Source organism: Glandiceps talaboti, chromosome 13, assembly GCF_964340395.1.
Source record: "Glandiceps talaboti chromosome 13, keGlaTala1.1, whole genome shotgun sequence".
Classification (NCBI taxonomy): domain Eukaryota; kingdom Metazoa; phylum Hemichordata; class Enteropneusta; family Spengelidae; genus Glandiceps; species Glandiceps talaboti.
The window spans coordinates 151,261-171,013 of record NC_135561.1 but is presented as its reverse complement, the minus strand read 5'-3'; the positions used below and the strand labels follow the sequence as shown (position 1 = coordinate 171,013).

The 19,753-nt window shown below is 34.9% G+C and overlaps 2 protein-coding genes across 5 annotated transcripts in view; both read right to left on the bottom strand.

Annotated features, from left to right (window-relative positions):
* Nucleotides 1-318: 318 nt before the first annotated feature.
* LOC144444810 (uncharacterized) lies at nt 319-9,187 on the bottom strand. 2 transcript variants are annotated; one of them, XM_078134351.1, is made up of 4 exons: nt 9,061-9,187; nt 5,389-5,571; nt 2,334-2,399; nt 319-1,764 (listed from the first exon to the last, which is right to left on the bottom strand). In XM_078134351.1, the coding sequence occupies exons 2-4, from the start codon at nt 5,519-5,521 to the stop codon at nt 1,679-1,681; spliced, it is 285 nt and encodes a 94-aa protein (XP_077990477.1). In that variant the 5' UTR covers nt 5,522-5,571; nt 9,061-9,187; the 3' UTR covers nt 319-1,678. The 2 variants fall into 2 exon arrangements, with proteins under 2 accessions (XP_077990477.1, XP_077990476.1); XM_078134350.1 differs by lacking the exon at nt 319-1,764 and having other exon boundaries at nt 2,001-2,399.
* A 6,807-nt stretch (nt 9,188-15,994) lies between these two features.
* LOC144445097 (splicing factor 1-like) overlaps nt 15,995-19,753 on the bottom strand; it is a 32,638-nt gene continuing 28,879 nt past the window's right edge. For all 3 annotated transcript variants that reach the window (XM_078134647.1, XM_078134649.1, XM_078134648.1), the window contains one exon: nt 15,995-18,416. In XM_078134647.1, coding sequence (XP_077990773.1) covers nt 18,067-18,416 — 350 coding nt within the window. In that variant the 3' untranslated portion in view covers nt 15,995-18,066. The remainder of the gene's footprint in view (nt 18,417-19,753) is intronic.

The following is a 19,753-nucleotide window of genomic DNA, read 5'->3' as shown; positions in this document are numbered from 1 at the left end:
GACAAGACTGTAAGATATGCCATGCCATCCCGCCCTGACTGATGTGTGAGGGCGCCTCATCACAGCATACCTTACAGACTATGCCATGACTGATGTAGACTGAAAAATCATTTTAACCAAATAACAAATAATTACATGAGTGAGACTGTTAACTAAATAACAAATAATGACATGAGTGTGACTGTTAACCAAATAACAAATAATTACATGTGTGACTGTTAACCAAATAACAAATAATTACATGTGTGACTGTTAACTAATAACAAATAATTACATGTGTGACTGTTTACCAAATAACAAATGACATGAGTGTGACTGTTAACCAAATAACAAATAATTACATGTGTGACTGTTAACCAAATAACAAATAATTACATGAGTGTGACTGTTAACCAATAACACATGTTACTGACATGTACAAAACCATGAATCTCTCAATCTACACATGATCTAGATACAACCATTGTTGATTTTTACCAAACTGACTGAAATTCATGAATATTCATGTTGAATCAAGAATATGCTAAGTTTTGAACTTTGGACCAAGATCCTTACATATTGATGACCTTGATGGGATTTCTTCCCCAAAGTAGCACACTATAAACGCCATCATACATGTAATCAAAACATAGTACAACAACACATTTATTACTTGTTTCATAAAAATAATTAGTGAACTGAAATATTTCACATCAACATTGAGTTTATAAAGTTTTTTTTATCTACAGAGAGAGAAAGAGATATACAAGTTATAAAATGTCAAGAGAGCTTATAGGGTTCATTGCAAAATGCAGATAACATGGAATAGCCCCCAACACCATCACCAGCTATGATGTTAGGCCATGGTAATGAGCATTGAGTAGATAATACCTTGAGTCCATTATTTGTAGTATGTTTGTGTTGTTTAAATACTGCATTAATGAAAGTGTGATATTGACAGACATATTTCAGTATTTATCATCTTGAAAGTTTTGAAATATATTTAACATTAAAATAATTTCTATGATTTGGACTTTATTTGCATTGAATTGTGCACTGTGAATACATTTGCAGGATTACTGTTTTAACATTGCACTAGTTCCCCAAAACAATTTGTATTTGATGAATATTTTACAATTCAGAGTATGTAATTCTATTGCTTGTACAGAGTTTACATGTTATTTTTTTCCTCATTTCTGCATACCTCAAGGTAGTATGGAATACTGCCATGGTAATGGATGTCACTCCAATGGCAAATGAAAGCACACAATTTTCACTAAATGTCTTCATTGGAAACAAAGTTAGATGAATCTAATAGATTTGAACTTATCTGGATTTAATGATTAACATTAGTTGTAACTTTTATGTTTTATCCACCACCTATGTTATGACAAACAAATTAATACTTAACAAACTTTTAGATATGATTATATACTCCTTTCACTGTAGTCAAAGACTTCCATAGGTATTAGCTGTGATATACACCTTTCATATTTAAGAGAAATGATGTATCAGTAATTATGTCATTTTCCTGAGTAAAAATGTTACATCATTATAATACTCAGATATTTTACATGAGTTTTAGAGCTGTGTGAGTGACTACAAATTACATTTTGTATCACTGAAGCTTTTTTATATGAAACCAGATGTAACCAAAGCAGGCATTGGTCCAGCCATACTGGGTGATACAGTTCCTGGCTTAGGACCATAAATAGAAGCTTTCATAGCATGCTGTATGCTGAAACTGAACAGCTGGTGTGGTGTTTGTAGAGTTAGCAATGAACCCTGTAAACAATAAACAACAACAACAAATAAACAAAGTCAATAAATTTAAAGATTTCTTTGTAAGTGGCAGGTTATATTAGAATATTGATATATAAATAAGACACCTAACTTGACCATGGAAATCTTATAACACACATGTATACTCTATGATGCATACATGTAAAAGAACAGATTTTGACAAACTGCCAAGTCAAACATCAGTGAAACAAGTGATTTCAAATGATGCAACAATCCCGAATTGGCAATAGAATACTGTTGAATACTAATGTCCAGTCGGTGATATCACCATGACAACTGTGTTGCCATGGTACTGCATGTGAGCAGTTCAAATGGCAGTCTCTTCAGTTACCATTCACTAGTAGTGATTGTTTATCTGTTGCCACTCATAATGACTTTATGAGGGGTAGAGGGCATACTTTGACTTTTGTGAGTACTGGTTTCCATCACAAGATGGGAGTGAGCAGTGATAATATCATCTTGTGATTGGCTTGAAATTTCAATAGTATCATGAAAGTGATGGTCATTGTTGATAGAGGGCAGTGTTCCCCTATTCTCTGGATTTGACTCACTTCGGGGTCTACCTTGAAAGTGAAAGTAGTTCAGTGCAGAGTTGATCCATTTGGAAGGACTTGCTCCTGTCAGACAAACAAAAAAAACAACAGCTCTTAATAATTTCATCAAGAAATGGACCTGTTTTGCTTTACTTTACTTTATTCTTTCTTCTTGCATGACAGAAAATATAGCAACTCTCAATAATCTGCAGACTACTCAGTAATTGGACTAGGCTGTACAATACAATGGGTTATTCAGATCTATTCAGGTTTCAGGGAAGATTTTCTTATCACGGCTAGAACAGGCTGGTTAGAGTGGAGTAACACAACTTATCATACAATCTAATGATCTACCAAGCTGATGAACATTTTTTGTTCATTTATTTACCATATTTCATATTGGTCATTGAATACTTCATTATTAATACTGTACATATATTGTGCATATAGGCACTCAAAACAAGATATATACAAGTACACATTGATATTTATCATATTAAATCTGGTGAGGGCTTTAGACATGAACTTAATTTCATTTGCTATCTATTTTTTTGTATGTCCTCCTTGACAACACATTTTATCAGAATGAGATATAATAGCGAATTATCAATACCATAAATGATATTGACTTTTTAATTATGTAATTTGCCCATAGCATACACTGCCTATGTACAATATTTAACCAGCTATTTGAACACTGTGACAGGCATGCATGTTGCCACATTGATAAAATATGGAAAATAATCATTCTGACATACTGTATTACATGACAATATACATTTGTATGTACCCATGCATAAGTTTTGATATTTAATACACTTGTAGGCAATGTTGATACTCAACAAATATCCAACATGTGACACCGTTATCCTTGAAATAGATATTTCAAATTATATATGTCAATAAGTTTGTCATGATCAGAAATGTATGGCGTTCTACTTCACTGTCATACATGTATGTTGTTTTTGTTATAAATTTAAAACAGTCAGAATTCTGATAATATCATTTTACTGTACATACAATCTTTTTGCAATATGTAACTTCTATGGTCAGCTAGTGTTACTGCTTGCTACTGATGTGAATTTAGTATATACATCACTGACAACTAACTCATGACCTCTCTCTTGTTTAGTATAAACATCACTGACAACTAACTCACGACCTCTCTCTTGTTTAGTATATACATCACTGACAACTAACTCACGACCTCTCTCTTGTTTAGTATAAACATCACTGACAACTAACTCACGACCTCTCTCTTGTTTAGTATATACATCACTGACAACTAACTCATGACCTCTCTCTTGTTTAGTATATACATCACTGACAACTAACTCACGACCTCTCTCTTGTTTAGTATATACATCACTGACAACTAACTCACGACCTCTCTCTTGTTTAGTATATACATCACTGACAACTAACTCACGACCTCTCTCTTGTTTAGTATATACATCACTGACAACTAACTCACGACCTCTCTCTTGTTTAGTATATACATCACTGACAACTAACTCACGACCTCTCTCTTGTTTAGTATATACATCACTGACAACTAACTCACGACCTCTCTCTTGTTTAGTATATACATCACTGACAACTAACTCACGACCTCTCTCTTGTTTAGTATATACATCACTGACAACTAACTCACGACCTCTCTCTCTTGTTTAGTATATAAAATGAACAAGATATTGTCCTGTCATTTTTATTAAATTCAAATAGTAGGATTGCTTCAACATCAAATATCATATGGTTGTTACCATGACGATATGGTTGCTAGCCATACAAGTGATGTGTTTACAGAAATAACCCTACCTTCACTAGGTGTTATGTCATCCATTTGCTCATGTTACTTGGGGTTGTTGCTCTTTTTCAGGGAAGGCAACGACTGACATGACTCATACATAGGTCTTGGAAAGCATGCATCATTATTACTTTATCTGTATAATTATACTATAATCTAGACTATAGTCATTAATTATACACACAAAGATTCTTTTTTCAATATTTTCAAACCAATCGGTTACAACTTTATAGAGTTTTCAATGTACTATTTTCATTTTTCTCTGTTTTCCCATTTGAAAGTTAATGAGCTTGTTATAACATGCACCAAGTTATTATCTATCAAGAGGTTATTTTACATGTACAGTGATAAATACTGGATGGTATACAAATTGGAATGGAATAATGTACACACACACACACACACTAGTACTATGACTATATTTGCCAACTACCTAACTGCACTGCAGTACAAGATGTTTAACTGTGTTTACATTCAAATGCAGCCAAAGTTCCCTAAAACATCTTGTTTTGATGAATCAAATATGAGATGAACTTTTTATTTTCACCTCTTCTATATTACTTCCATTTTCACATACAATATACTAAAGTAACCTACACGGTTGAGCTAGCATCGATATATTGACTATTAACTATCATCTATGAAAACATAGTTTTGCTGATTTAAAAGAGGTTGGAAACTTACAGTATGTGAAAACAATTTAGATTTCAGAGAGATTGTTGACTAAGCAGGTGACCTTTACATTTATGTAAATTAGTTTTTATGAAATGGATAGTGATTAGCCTAGATCCTTCACTCTGATGGATTTTGATTTACTGCCTCCTACACAGACACTGAGACTTATACTAATGGTAAAATTATATTACAATTTTATACAGCAATGGTTCAATCTCGCTTATATGCGTTGAAGTCCATCATGAAATTAAAGTGTGTGATTGGTTGGTCCTATCTAACAGTAACAATAGGCAGATTAATTTATATTCAGATCAAGTGATGACACCACTGATGTCATCTGGCACAATGGGCCGATTTAATACTTAGTAAGAATTTTCACTCGTTTTCTGGCAGCGCTTCATAAAGATGCCACTGATCTCATCTGGCACAGTGGGCCGATTTAAAACTTAGAATATGCACCCTGGGTCCCATTTTCTGACTGATGTTTAACTAAAGTAAAAATATTGAAAGTGTAAGTATAGCATCTGTGAAGGAAACTTTACTTGAAATCCGCCAGTGTGAAGGATCTAGATGAGGTAATTGGTAACTTACCAGGTGACATGGGTCTTGTAGGACTTCCTGGTGGTGTAACCTCATTTAATGCTGGGTCTGATAACAGTTTCTGTCTATGAATGCTTGCATAGGTGTTAGAAGCAGCAAAACAGGCATTTGGTACTGCAGCCATGATGATGTAAATAAATGTATTCGATATGTTGTTATAAATGTACTGAATAGCTGAAAGAGAAAAAAATAAAAATAAAATGTAGATAACTCTAATAGTGTGTGATGGTGTAAATAATGTTATGAGTGTACGTAATAAATGTTCTTGGCGACAGACATTATTATGTTTACAGCCAAATTCTACATGTTTGAACAGGCAATACACATTATACTTATTGTTCCACACAAGTATTCATTCATTCATTCATTCTAATAATATAATATGTGTATGTACATGTTATTGATTTTAAAATGCTCAATTTTCAGAATTGCATTTTTCCTGATATAACTATCATTTACAACACGTCTTTGCAATATATGCGATCATTAGGCTGTTGCTCTGAGTGTGGTCATGGTTGCTAGGAATGTTTACATACATTTTTTGCATACATTTTTACACTTGCCTACCAAATGATGTTCTTATTTGACCAAAATATACTGGCATTTGGTTGTTGCTAAGGGCATAGTCATGGTTTGTAGGGCCAACTGTGTTAAGATGTTTTGAACAAAATCTGCAGAATAACACTTCTAGAATATTACTGATAGAATCATCATATAATGAACAAATCCTAATCTCCACATCCTAAGCACGTTCCCACCAAATTTCAGACCAATGTACCCAGTAATTTTTTGACCAAAAATAACATTTTTTAACCCAAATTACAAACCTGTGATGTGATCATTTTGCTTTAAGCGATTTCCCAACTAGACACCAAAAGTAATGTCCCTACCAAATACAAAGGCAATCGGTGTAGTGGGTTTTGAGTTTAAGTCGTCCAGACACACACACACACACACACACACACACACACACAGATGGACAGACATCATACCATGCCTATAACACTACTGAACCTGATCAGTCCACTTGTGCTACAAAACCAAAAAAATATCACCAATGGCATTATAGCACAACTGTATTTGTCTGTTGCTATGGGCAGGGTCTTCTTTTCATCTTTGCATATAAATCATCATTTAGCTGTTGCTATGGGCATGGTCCTGTTGCTAGGCATATTTGCATACATTTTTGAAGCTTTAGTCACTTACCTATCCATCCCTGTTGTTATCTTTGTATTGTAATTTGCATCGTCATTTCACTGTTGCTAAGGGTGTGGTCATGGTTGATAGGGCCAATTTTGTCAAATTGTTTTCAACAATAACTAGAATGATACCTCCAGAAACATCCCTACCAAGTTTCAACTCATTCACCATGCAGTTTCAAGATGTTTTTTTTTTCAATCAAAATTGAGATTTTGTTTACGTAATTTGCATATTACTGATGGGCTCATCATGTTATGAATACAGCTTCATCTACACATCTCCAGATATACCCACTGTATCAGTTCAGTTGTGCTAACAAATCTACCTACCCCATCTATTCTCAAATTGAACCATACAATTTTTTAGGCCTGATTTACATAACAGGGATCATGGCCTTCTGTCCTTACTGATTAACAAGAGCATTGTAAATAGTTGCCCAGAGCATTGTCACTATCACAGGACAAATCTGTGGGCTATAAGACAATCATTGTATGTAAATAACTCCATGTAAGTGTTATGTAATGGAAAATGGGATGGCTGATATGACTGCATAGCTGCATGTACACAAAGTGACCCTGGATTGCAGCTGTCAACTTGCAAAATGATACTGAATCATGTGAATGATGATTCCATTGTCTCAACTTCCATATACAAAATGAGAGATCTTTGCATGACATGAAGCATTCATTAGATTAATTGCCATTCTACTGTAGATTTCTTTATGCTAATATAGGACAGGTATTACCTCACCAGCAGTGCACTAAAAGTAAAACATACTGATAATTCTTTTGCCTGTCAAAGGCTTTCTAGAATGACCCAACAAGGTCAATGAAACAGTTATTCTGTGCCATTTTTCACCTCATTAAGTTCCAGGGGTTTATCAAGCACTGCATGAAAGTTTAAGCTAGCCTAGCATACTTTCTTTTAAATCTGAATCAAACTCATTGTAGTTGTAATTTGAAAAGTTTGATAACTTAAGAGTTAGAACTTACATCAGCTTTTTATTATCTTGTTTGGACTGGACATTTTATCTTACCAAAATTTCACCAAGTACTGGTAGTCTGGTGATTTGAGGTATGTGCACAAGTGCATATCAGTCCTGACTTTAACACCTTGTACACAGAATCTGACCTCAAACCCTCTTGACTTGTTTTGAGGACAAGCAAGTATGACCCCAAGCTTTCACCAAACTTTCAATTGGTCTGTCAACATACCAAGTGGGATGCAAAAATCATTAATTCATTGTATGACATGACCTGGTTTCCACATGAAAATTTTCCATGACTTGTAAGTTTTGTGCCCAAATTGTGCACTCATTGACAATGTCTCATGGGCCTTGATCCAAATCTGGATTCCAGTCTATGATTTATGGTATGAATGCCCGTTCAAACAATAAATTTGGAGATGGAAGTAACTGGGAAACATTACTAATACACAGAGATTGAAGCAAATAGTTTGAAACTATATAGCATAGAATCAGGGAAGAAAACAGTCCTGCAACTTGCAAGGCTGCATACATCATCAATAACAAGTGAATGTACATGAAATAAATTTTCTGAAGAAATGTGTTTACAATATATCTGAATAATAATATATAATTAAAATTGAATTTGAAGCCAACTACAAATATCTAACCCCTCTCACATTTACTAAGTAAATACACGATCCTTTCATTATGTCTCCAGCTCAATGTTTCCAGCTACAGCTGATTACAAATGCAAATGTTACATAATATGGAAAGGTTGCATAAGCTGTGATATTATGTAATCTAAAAACGGTGTCAGACAATAACAAAACCAAATACATGTACAAATATATGTTGTTAGATGCCACGAATATCTGTTTACGAGTTTGTTTTCAAAATGGGATTGTTAAGTTATCTTTGCTACTCATGGATGTGTTAGTATTTCATTTAATTTAATACATGCATTGTCTACTGTACGCTAAATAAAGTAATATTAGAACTGACATAGATGCGTCCCCATTGGTATATACTCACATGTACATGTCAACGTAGATGAAATGTGCTGTCTATTTTTGACGCTATGTACCCTACCAGGCTACACAAATAAACATCACCGAGTCTATGACAGCGTTTTCACTGTTCAAGTTCAGTAATACAATACATAAGGTCAGGCATGGATGTAGGGAATAATCCGTGGTCGATCGGGGGGTTTGCCAGTACAGTGTCACTCCATCTCAAACGGTTCTTTCTTTAGACTAGAGATGAATTGGATCGTGAACTTTTTACATTAATCGATTAAATAAAATATCACCTCCGAATTTTAAAGTGTGAATGAATACGTTTTCATCGATCACTGCACGGCCGTGGCCTTCCCTCAAGGATAAATCGGTCAGCTGTTTTTGTTTTGTGACAGCATGATGCAATAGAACATAACGGCTCGTGTATTTCTTTCGCTCGTTTTTTTACTTCCTATCAAAATGTGTCTATAGCCAGCTTACCTTAGATTAACACAGTAGTAGTATAAAAGAAATGTCACAATTCTCAGCCTTTTCTACCTGAAATCAAGCGAGAGTGGAAGAAGGTGCTTCACCATACTCTAGCGCTACGTTTACTGTGAAAGAAGACAGCTAGCTCGCGAGGTCAAATGACTCAGAGATAATTTGCATAGAAAGCGATCGTTAGCCAATCAGAGAGTTTTATAACAAAATTAGACCAATAGTCGACCGACAGTCGATGGAAAATTCCCTTGTTTGTTCTCGTCTGTACGCATCGAGGATAAAAATACTTTCTCGACCGACTGACCCGAAACAAGTTGGAAGGGAAAATACAGAAGGGAAACTCCGATGAGTTCATATTGAGCTTTTATACTAGCAATTGTGTTCGAGCCAATACCGGTTTACTATCTAGCGTTATTTATTTTTTCAGAGTTTTATTTTATCGTTTGAGAAAAAAACACTACACTAGTCTACTGGTGGTACAATCCACGATGTTGGCCAGCCGAAAATATAAAAGAAATAATCAATGAAATATTACTTTCACACGGCTATACACCGAACATTTTGAGAGAGTATCAATTGCATTCAAATGCATCCGCTGGAAGGACATAATTTTAGTATGGCACTGGCAAGTTTTAAAAAAAAGGTGGCCGTGGCATTAACAAAAGAAACAAACTATACACGTAGGTCGGCCTTGAATGTGACAAAGGTAGGCTACCTTCGTTTCTTGGCCTTTCATATTCAATCGATCTTCGCCAAAGACCAGAACAGGCCATAATAGTGTGAAGGGGTAAAATGAATAGTTCAATGTAGGACATCATCATCATCATCATCATCATCATCATCATCATCACTGCTACCATCACCATCATATTATAACAACAACATTCACGTACAGTGTGAGTGATAAGGTGAGATGGGTACACTCAACAAAATGCATCGTTTTATTAAACAATTTTCTTACAATATATGTATTTTAATTTTTGTATTTTTGCATGTGTAAAGTACTCGTAAATATAAATGTTGAGTGCTCATCTCCCTTTACATCGGAAAACACACAAAACAAATTTACAATAACTGAATCTTCAATTTGGTCACAAAACTACGGATTATATAATGTGACCCTCCCCAAACATTGTAATGCAAAATATGACCATCCCCCAGCAAGAACAGGTTTGTAAAATGTGACCCCCCCCCCCTGGGGGCTATGATATATGACAGTCACTGGTACATCAGGGAGGTAAAAGAGATAGACCCCTTTGACAAGGAAATGTACGTACATGTATTATACTCTTTGATTGGCTTGTGAAATCTGCCGAAAGAGCTTTTGAACTCGATTCCTGGCAAAATCATGAAAATACTTTCATTGTTAGTGTTTCTCCGATTTTTCTGTTGAACCTTAGCAAGTACTTGTCTCATTACTGAGAAAACGAATTCCTGTTATTTCTATGTCTTAAGACAGTAATGACCAGATTCTGCATTTTCTTTCATAAATAGCTGCTTCATTGATTGATTCTTAGTTTAGAATCAAACCCAAAGTGGTTACGTTTTCTCCTGAAAACGGTGTTTGGTTACACTATTTAAAGCCACAAAAAATAACGTTCTTTGTAAAATATGTCATATGACGTTTTCATTTACCCGACAACTTTACTAACTGTACGAAACAGTGATGTTATGACGACAAACTTTAAACATTTGAAAACAGACCTGTTTTCATGTACACTGAGAGGCATTGCTTGAAAAGTTTTCGGCAAAAAACCAATGGGTAATTTACGTTACGTCAATTTAAATTGTCGTTTGGTTGCATTATAAATGTACACAACAATGGAAAAAATTGATTCGGATTTTCGTTTGGTTCCATTACGGTGTGAGGTGTTAGTCCAACAAAATCACAGGTACAAAATTACATGTAATTGTATTACACATCAGTGTACGTCAACATGACTTGGATATTGATAGAATACTGGATATATTGCCAAATAAGGTTGGGCATTGATAGAAACCGGGATATATTGCCAAATAAGGTTGGGTATTGATAGAAACCGGGACATATTGCCAAATAAGGTTGGGTATTGATAGAAACCTGGATATATTACCAAATAAGGTTGGATATTGATAGAAACCTGGAAATATTGCCAAATAAGGTTGGATATTGATAGAAACCTGGATATATTGCCAAATAAGGTTTCGATGATGATGTTCAACAAGCATAGGTGTATATTTCATACAAGTATGGTGTTTAAATTTTTATTTGAAAGGGTTGAGCATTGGTAAACTCAAGTTCCCGATTTTTTTCTGCAATGACTGAATAATATGTATCGGTTTCTTGTTTGAATGTGTGAATGTGTGAATGAGTTCGTAAGTTCAAAATAAAATAATTCCGTCAAGAACAAATTGATCTATATTTCATTGGTAAAACTGTTCTGAAATATAACCATGGTAACGTAAATTACATGGCTAAATTGCATACTAATACTTTAACTATAAAAATCATAAGAATGGGTTCCATTCATGTGCTGAAATTTGTCACCATAAAGCAGTCCCATCTCCCCTATAGTCTATATTCTCTTATTGTCGTGACACTTTGTATCTTTAGTGCCATAGCACATTAACTATATGCGTGTGTATGGCGAATGTCCTTACATTTCTCAATTTTACAAGATTTTTTAAAGAAATATTTAGGGGTATAAAACAGATTCCATTACAAATAGAAGTAAACGTTTTTTTTTGTCGGATGAGAACAGACAGTGCAAAAGAAAAGGTTGTAACCCCGTTGCAACTATAGACGTTCGCGTTAGATCTTCCCATGCAGTTTATATTTATAGGCCTCAGTATAATACTATTATAGTAGTCACTTTTTTCAAAACGAATTTTTGAATGGGGATTCATTTGAATGATTTCGAGGGTAAATCGCAATTGGAGAAGGCCGGAAAGTTCAAGGTCCATTGGAAAGAATCTATATACTGGTATGTAACAATAACAAATTTGTACTTGTCATTCCGGTTCCATGAGAGGCTTGCTTATATTTACGCAAGTATCAAACTTCTTTAATCTATAGAGGAGAGGACAGTCTCGTCGAAATGTAGTGAAGCCTACAGTCTAAATGAGGCACACTGTCCATTATCGGAATACTATTTTACAAATACTATAATACTGTGGTGCAATGTTATGATACTAAGCTTATATTACATTTTACCAAACACACACACACACACACACACACACACACATACACACGTACGTACACACACACACACACACACACACACACATGCGTGCATACACACAGTATAATTATAATTATAATCTCGATCAACGAACAAATCAGATTTCATCAAGAAAAGACAGAATATTAACAATTGTTACTCATACATGTTCGCATTCTTGGTTTGAAAACCATCCCATTTGTCTATATAGAAAACAATGTGAAAACAACACCGTGTCCATCATATGTATATTTTAACTCAGACCACTAATTCGTTAGTGGTCTAGGTTTTTAAGCATTGCATACAACTCTAGTCTTGAGTAATATTAAATTCTCATAAATACACTTTGGAATTCAGGCACCATACAAAAAAAATTCTGAAGTTTAGTTCGAAATGTCGGAGGGCTTCAAATTCTGGTCCAAATGAGTTCTTGGGCGAGTTTCAAACATCTTTGAAAACACTTACTTATTTATAAATGTAATTGTTAGGTATTTACTCAACACATATACCAGTACAATATACGGGAAATCAAAATGACTGTAAATAACTTACTAAATTGATGAGTGTGGATTCCAGCTGATCACTCCGAGTCCAAAAAGTTTAAGAGACTTTTCTTGGGAGTATACGCAGGAACTTAAAACCCGACTTGCTGTTGCTGCTATGCTAAAGTATACAGCTAATAACTACAAAAGACCACAAAGACGGTCACCACGCAAGATATATTTCTGACCGTCGACCCACTACGCAGTCGTTCAGCTTCGTTGGTGAAAATCAATCTCTGGGAATGATTCATACATTTTGTAATGCATATTGTACACACAGTCAATTGTTAAAGGGCTTATCTGAATGTGTAATATGTATGTAGTGATATAAAATGTTATACATTGTACCACATTCCCTCTATAGAAGACTATGATTGTACCATGTACACATCTTGCTTCAAGTTCAAGCTTGTAATCACAGGATGTCACTTAGCACAATATACAATATTGTTGTGATTGTGACCCAGGCCATTGTACTCGAGCTCCACCTCAAACAACTACTTAAAACAATGGGCCCTGAGCGGAAGTATAATTTACAACACAACACAGCAGACACTTTCGATGTCTTCCTCAGTATGTTCCGGTTAAAATTAATGAAGAATTTAAGGTTTATGGAGGTTAATGCGTATTTGAATAACAAATGTCCATTCAAGAAACCTGGAATCTTTCTCAACTGTACAACACAACGTAAATGCTATGTCAATATCAGAGACACCATGGGTATATGCGTTACAATAAAAGATTTTGGAGCGCGCCAATTGTAAGATCTGTACATATGTTACATTGTACCGTCAAAGAGGCACTGTGGTTGAAATTAAAGGGGAAACCACTCCACAAAACAAAGGCATTTTCGTAAACTCGGGTTCTGAAAATAGTTCATGATTTTACATCACATAAAAATAGCACCAATGGTGTTGTAGCACAATAATTTTATTGTAAAATTGTTGATACGTGTATTAAAAAAAAAAATGTATATCCACATGCCAATCCATATTTGTTACCATGCAATGCGCATGATCATTTAATTAATATTTGGTATGGATGTTTATTTCAGTCTCTAGTTAGAACATTGTTCAAGACAAACTATACATATCTGCCTAGCAACAAGGCCATGCCCATAGCAACAGCCAAATGATGGATATTGCATAGTTGAAAGCAGTGATTGGTAGGCAAGTTAAAAAATGTTTTAAAAATGTATACAGCTATACCTAGCAACAAGACCATGGCCATGGCAACAACCTGTGTATATTGTAAAAATAATAACAGGGTGGGTTAGGCAAGTAGATAAATATCACAAGAAATTACATATAATCACCCAACAACAAAGGAACTGCACATTGCAACATCTTGACTTTTTTTTTTCACTGTAAGTCACCCATAGATGGACAAGACACTTTATCTGGTCTATAGCATGAATGAACCAAGCATGAATGAATATAATTCAGCTGTGCTAATAACAGTGTTTTCAAGCAATCAGAGGTACAAAATACGCCATAACAGATTTCACGATTTCATGACATCAATAAAACTATAGCTTCAGACTGGAAGCTCTTTGCTTCCAGACATTGCATTTAATTAGACTCAAAATACACACCTCTGCATAGACTGTCGACAGTCGCTCGCGCCTTTTTTCGCTACATTTCAGTGTGCGCTTATAGTAGTGTTGCGCCGGATCGGAGCGCGGCGACGACTTAAGCTTAAGTTTACATAAAACGTAGGAAAAAAAGGCGCGAGCGACTGTCGACAGTCTAACCTCTGCAGTACAGCCATTTTGATTTGAACAATATCCCAACACACCAAGGGGAACATCCCCCACCAAATATCAAAACAATCAGTCCAGCATTTTTTTAGTTTTAAGTTGCGCACGTGCATACACACACCCTGATATGCCTATAGCCCTACTGAACCTTATTGGCTAAGTTGTGTTAAAACTTGAACTATATTGCCAAGAAACACCAAATTGAAACGAGTTTTATATTCATTGTTCCGTAACTGCCTTAGCAGTGTTCCAGTTAGCAGACATACATATCAGATGATAAAATAAAGTCATGACTCCTAAGAGCTCATTACTTCTGGATTGTCATTATTTTTTGATTTATTTGAAATTGTTCAGATCAAAAATCAATTTTAAAGATTTTTGATGGATTGTTTTTAACTATTGTAATGAGTCACTTTGTGCAATTTTTTTGGTGCATGAGCTGTTGCTCAAAACAAATTATTTATTCTTCATCTGATACATGTTCGGTAACTTCCATGAGACAACAATGTCACTCACTCACACACACGTACATGCTGCATTTATCAAATCTGTTTTGGCAACAATTTTCAGATGTACAATACTAGCTCATCTCTAGTTTGTGCAGGAAATGCTAAACTTTAGTATAAATGTACAGTACAGTACACCTTACTTTGATAATGGATTAGCATAATATACTGTATTGATCTCCATGAATTGTCCTCCATTGCATACATTTCATTGACTTTTGTGTAGTGTTGAGGGGTGTATCAGCATTTTATAGAAGACTCATGGGACAAAATATGCACACTGGTAGAAAAGCAAAATGACTTCACAAAGAAAGAAATATTTGAAGCCAATACAGACAGCAGTTGGTGAAAAGGAGCACACCATTTATTTCAGCTTGTAAGCTTAGCAGAATCTGTTACATAAATTCTATACCACTGTTTTTAGGTCATCTTTACAATTACTAGTATTATCTTTCCATTAACAAATATCTGCATATAGGTGGCCTCATTTATTTGTTTCTCATGACCCTCCATTTCTTGACGTCGACCATTTTTTTAAAAATACCGCCCTCTATGGATCAGAAACTCATCTCAAGATGGCAACACATGACTGGATGAAAATAATACTTAAACGCTGAAATTCAGTTCACACTATATCTGATTTTTATGGTATCCAGACTGTTAAATGCATGATTATTAAATAAAAGCATCACCAATATGTACACACTTTATTTCTTTAATCTGCCAACTGATCTATCATTTTAAAACTGTTAGAGTAATGTTACAACACAGACAAGTCTACTTTATACTTGTCTGTGGTTACAATGAGAACAAGTGTTTGCAGAAGAGGTCCTCCCCCCCATGACAATGTTGTCATGGACTTGGTATTTAATAACTGAAACAGAAGAGGTCCCCCCCCCCCCCCCCCCATGACAATGTTGTCATGGACTTGGTATTTAATAACTGAAACTGAAAGTGAAGGTCAAAATCTTAACAAAAAGCTTACATCTATGTAGGGTATTCTTTTGAATGGTCTTTATATAATATAGTTTTTGAGTTACCGATAAATATTGGGTTTTAAGTACGAATATGGCTGATATTAATAAAAATTGATATGTACTCCAAAAATAATACTTGTGTATGTATTTCCCTGCCTGCAATACCTGTGAACAAGATTTACAAGAAAGTGGGAAAAATGGGTTAAAAACAAATCAATATAAAGGGTCACCACAACTAATATTTAGTGAATACCATATTCTTTATAGTGGTTATAAACTGGATACAAAGAAGCCAGTCTTACAGTAACTTGCATCCAATGCAGCATAGACTCAAGGTATTCTGATTTTGTATACTGTAGAATATGAATTTTCAAAACAAAGCTTTCATATTTACATTGACAAAATATTTCTTTTTTTCTGTCTAGTTTTTTTTTGGACAAGAGCTCCAATAACTTCAAACCACACGTCATTATATATAATTGCATAATAATTTGTATTCTAATAATATAATTAAAATGGTGTTCCTATGTGTAACATTTTCTTTTGACCAAGTCTTTAAAACTACAGCATAAACTCCAGTTATTGTAAAAATGTGTCCATTTTACTACTTATTGTCTTTTTTTATGAGGGGGCTTATAATTGTCAAATTTAGATTCAAAGAAAGAACTGCCAGTGTTACTTTACAGGAATTTCAATTGTCAGCTGTTTTTTTATTAACATTTTAATCAGGAATACAATGGTGAAGCACACAAAAATTCTTCTAAAAAAATTAAAGAAGTTTTACAACACAGACGTTAATAAATCTTGCACACAACACCTTGCTTACCTAGGACTTATGACTTTAAGCTTACAGTTCTTTGTACACAATATTCATGACATTTCAAGTGACAACAATTAATTGAAGATTTGACAAGGTCCTGAGGATTTCATACTTTGTAGTGCTTCATTATATTCTTTAATGTTCACTCACACTCACCACCTAGTACCTAAACATCAATCCCTGAAAATACTGTAGATAAACTGATAACTAAAAGAATTAAGAGCAGCGGCAACTATTTCAAGCAAATATCTAACTACTTCTTGCAAAGCAACTTTGGATGTCAATACCTCTTGCAAAGCTAATTCCCCATATTCCAGTTACTGAAGTTCTGGTCATTTTATATGCAAGGATCACAACAGTGCACCCCAGAAATGGCAAAGTGGGGGCTAAAATCCGGTTATAGCCATTGATCATATAGCAATGCATAAAGCCTTACAAACATGGAAATTGAGTGGTAACTTTGTGCAAAACTTCATGATTCTGGCTGTCACTATCAGCCACAGCTCTTCTAGAGACCAAACCATGGAATCTTTTATTTCTGATAATCAGAATATGTATTCATAGGATGTCATACACAGATTACATAACTAGTTAACTTCAGAATATGGTGTATTCATAGATGTTGTACACAGATTACATAACTGTAGTTAACTTCAGAATATGGTGTATTCATAGGATGTCATACACAGATTACATAACTGTAGTTAACTTACTCTTGAAAATATCAAATACATGTACATTCAAGAGGTATTTTATACATTGTTTGAGATACAGTAAATTTCTAAAATTTGTATTTTTTTTCCTTTGTATTTCATTTATTTCATTTTTATCAAAAGTATTTGACCATTACTGCTTTGTGTGCATGAATATATTACAATGCATACACTTCAACTTAGGGATAGCGAGGATAGATTCTGGTAGATGAATTCAACCACACACCCCAAATCTTGACTTGACCAACATTTCCTAGGATACATATCTGAGGACATAGGAAAGTACAAGAGAGAACTGTGCAGGTTTCATGTTGGACAGTATGAGCCATGGAATTTCTATAACCTTTCTAACAAACATAATAATAAAAGAAATGATGCTAGTAAACAAAACCCAAGATACTGGAAAGAGTAGTTCCATATCTCTTGTGCTCATTATGATGAAATGTATACAGGTAATGGTATATGGTTGAAAATTGCCGTTACATTTTAGTTTGGTGGTGGTGGTGGAGGTGCTGGGGGTAACAGAGGAGGTACTGCACCCATACCCTGTGAAACATCTACTGGAGGAGGTGGTGGGGGAGGCTGCCCATATGGCATCATACCCATTGGAGGAGGGGGAGGGGGGCCTGGTGGTAGAGGTGGCTGTACTGGGGGTGGTGGCATCCCTGGCTGCATGTGTGGATGCATCATTGAAGGTGGTTGCGGTGGTGGCATTGGTGGTGGTGGTGGTTGGTGCCATGGTGGCATATTACCCATAGATGGATTTCCTGGTGCTTGCCATGGTGGTAATGGTGGCATACTTGCAGAAACTGTTGTTGTAGCTCCATGTGATGAACCTGAAATGTCAAATATGAATTACACAGTTTAGGATATATAAGAACCATCAACAACAACCTTTATAATGTACAAATACACAATGTAAACAGTGCCTTTTGGGACAAGTATACACTGAGTAAACCAGTGCCTTTTGGGACAAGTAATAATAATATAATAATATTGATAATATATATACTAAGTATACACTAAGTATTAAAACGAGTGTCTTTTAGGCCAAGTATACACTAAGTAAACCAGTGTCTTTTAGGACAAGTATACAATGAGTAAACCAGTGTCTTTTGGGACAAGTTGGGACAAAAAATACAACATGTACACAGTAGCCTTTTGGACCAGAAAAGGAAGGAGAATATCTGCAAACACTGTGTTAGAATGTTGTCATTAGTTATAACTTATAAGTGTAGCACTAAAGTTGTCTGTCTGCAAGTAGTGTCAGCTAATCACATTAACACCCAAGAACATAATGATAGCAGTTTAGGAAAGATGAGTAACACAGATTTTATGTTTGGGTAAATCTAGCCATTGTTTTCAGAAAATAAACAATGTGCATCACCAAGACTGAAATATTCTCCTTGTGGACACTCTCGCAATTGCCCACTCATGTGTTTGCAAGTAATGAACAGGAACACTCACAATTACGAATCTTTCCATTCTTGGTACCCGCAATATCATTTTTACCTCATTCTCAAGGGTCACATGCAACAAGACTGACATATTCTCACATGTGCCTATAGTAGCATGTAGAGTGGAAGTCATAGTGTCAACAAGAACTAAAATGATTGTTATTTTTTATGAAGAGCATTGGGAGTCTAATTCTATTTCAGGACACAAGAATCCAGATGCTAGCCACTACACTACAATGGCCTGGACACAACCCTGTAAGCTACAACATTATGTGACTAGCTTTATCATTACAGCCTATCATTTACTATATGAGTACAATGATCAAGATAGCAACACAACATTTGACATATTGAATTGACTGGAATTCAAATTAGCATATATCTTATATGTGATCATTACTGTGAGTACACAGAAAGATTGCTTGTTGTGGGCATGCCTACTAATCTTTCACATGTATTAAATTATAGCAAGTGATTAACAGAAATGCCTCCAATAACACATCTTTCAGTACAAACACAACAAGCATTAACATGCCAAACTTGTTACAGACTGGGAAAGTGAACAACTGAACTAGATCAATACCACTTGGCACAGCATATTGAACTAAAGAGAGATGTCCTTTTTCCTGTACATGCACATCAACTGTTGAGGAACTTGAAATCATTTGTGCATGAATGTAAGATATGATGTAAAGAGGTCATCAAACTTTGGAATG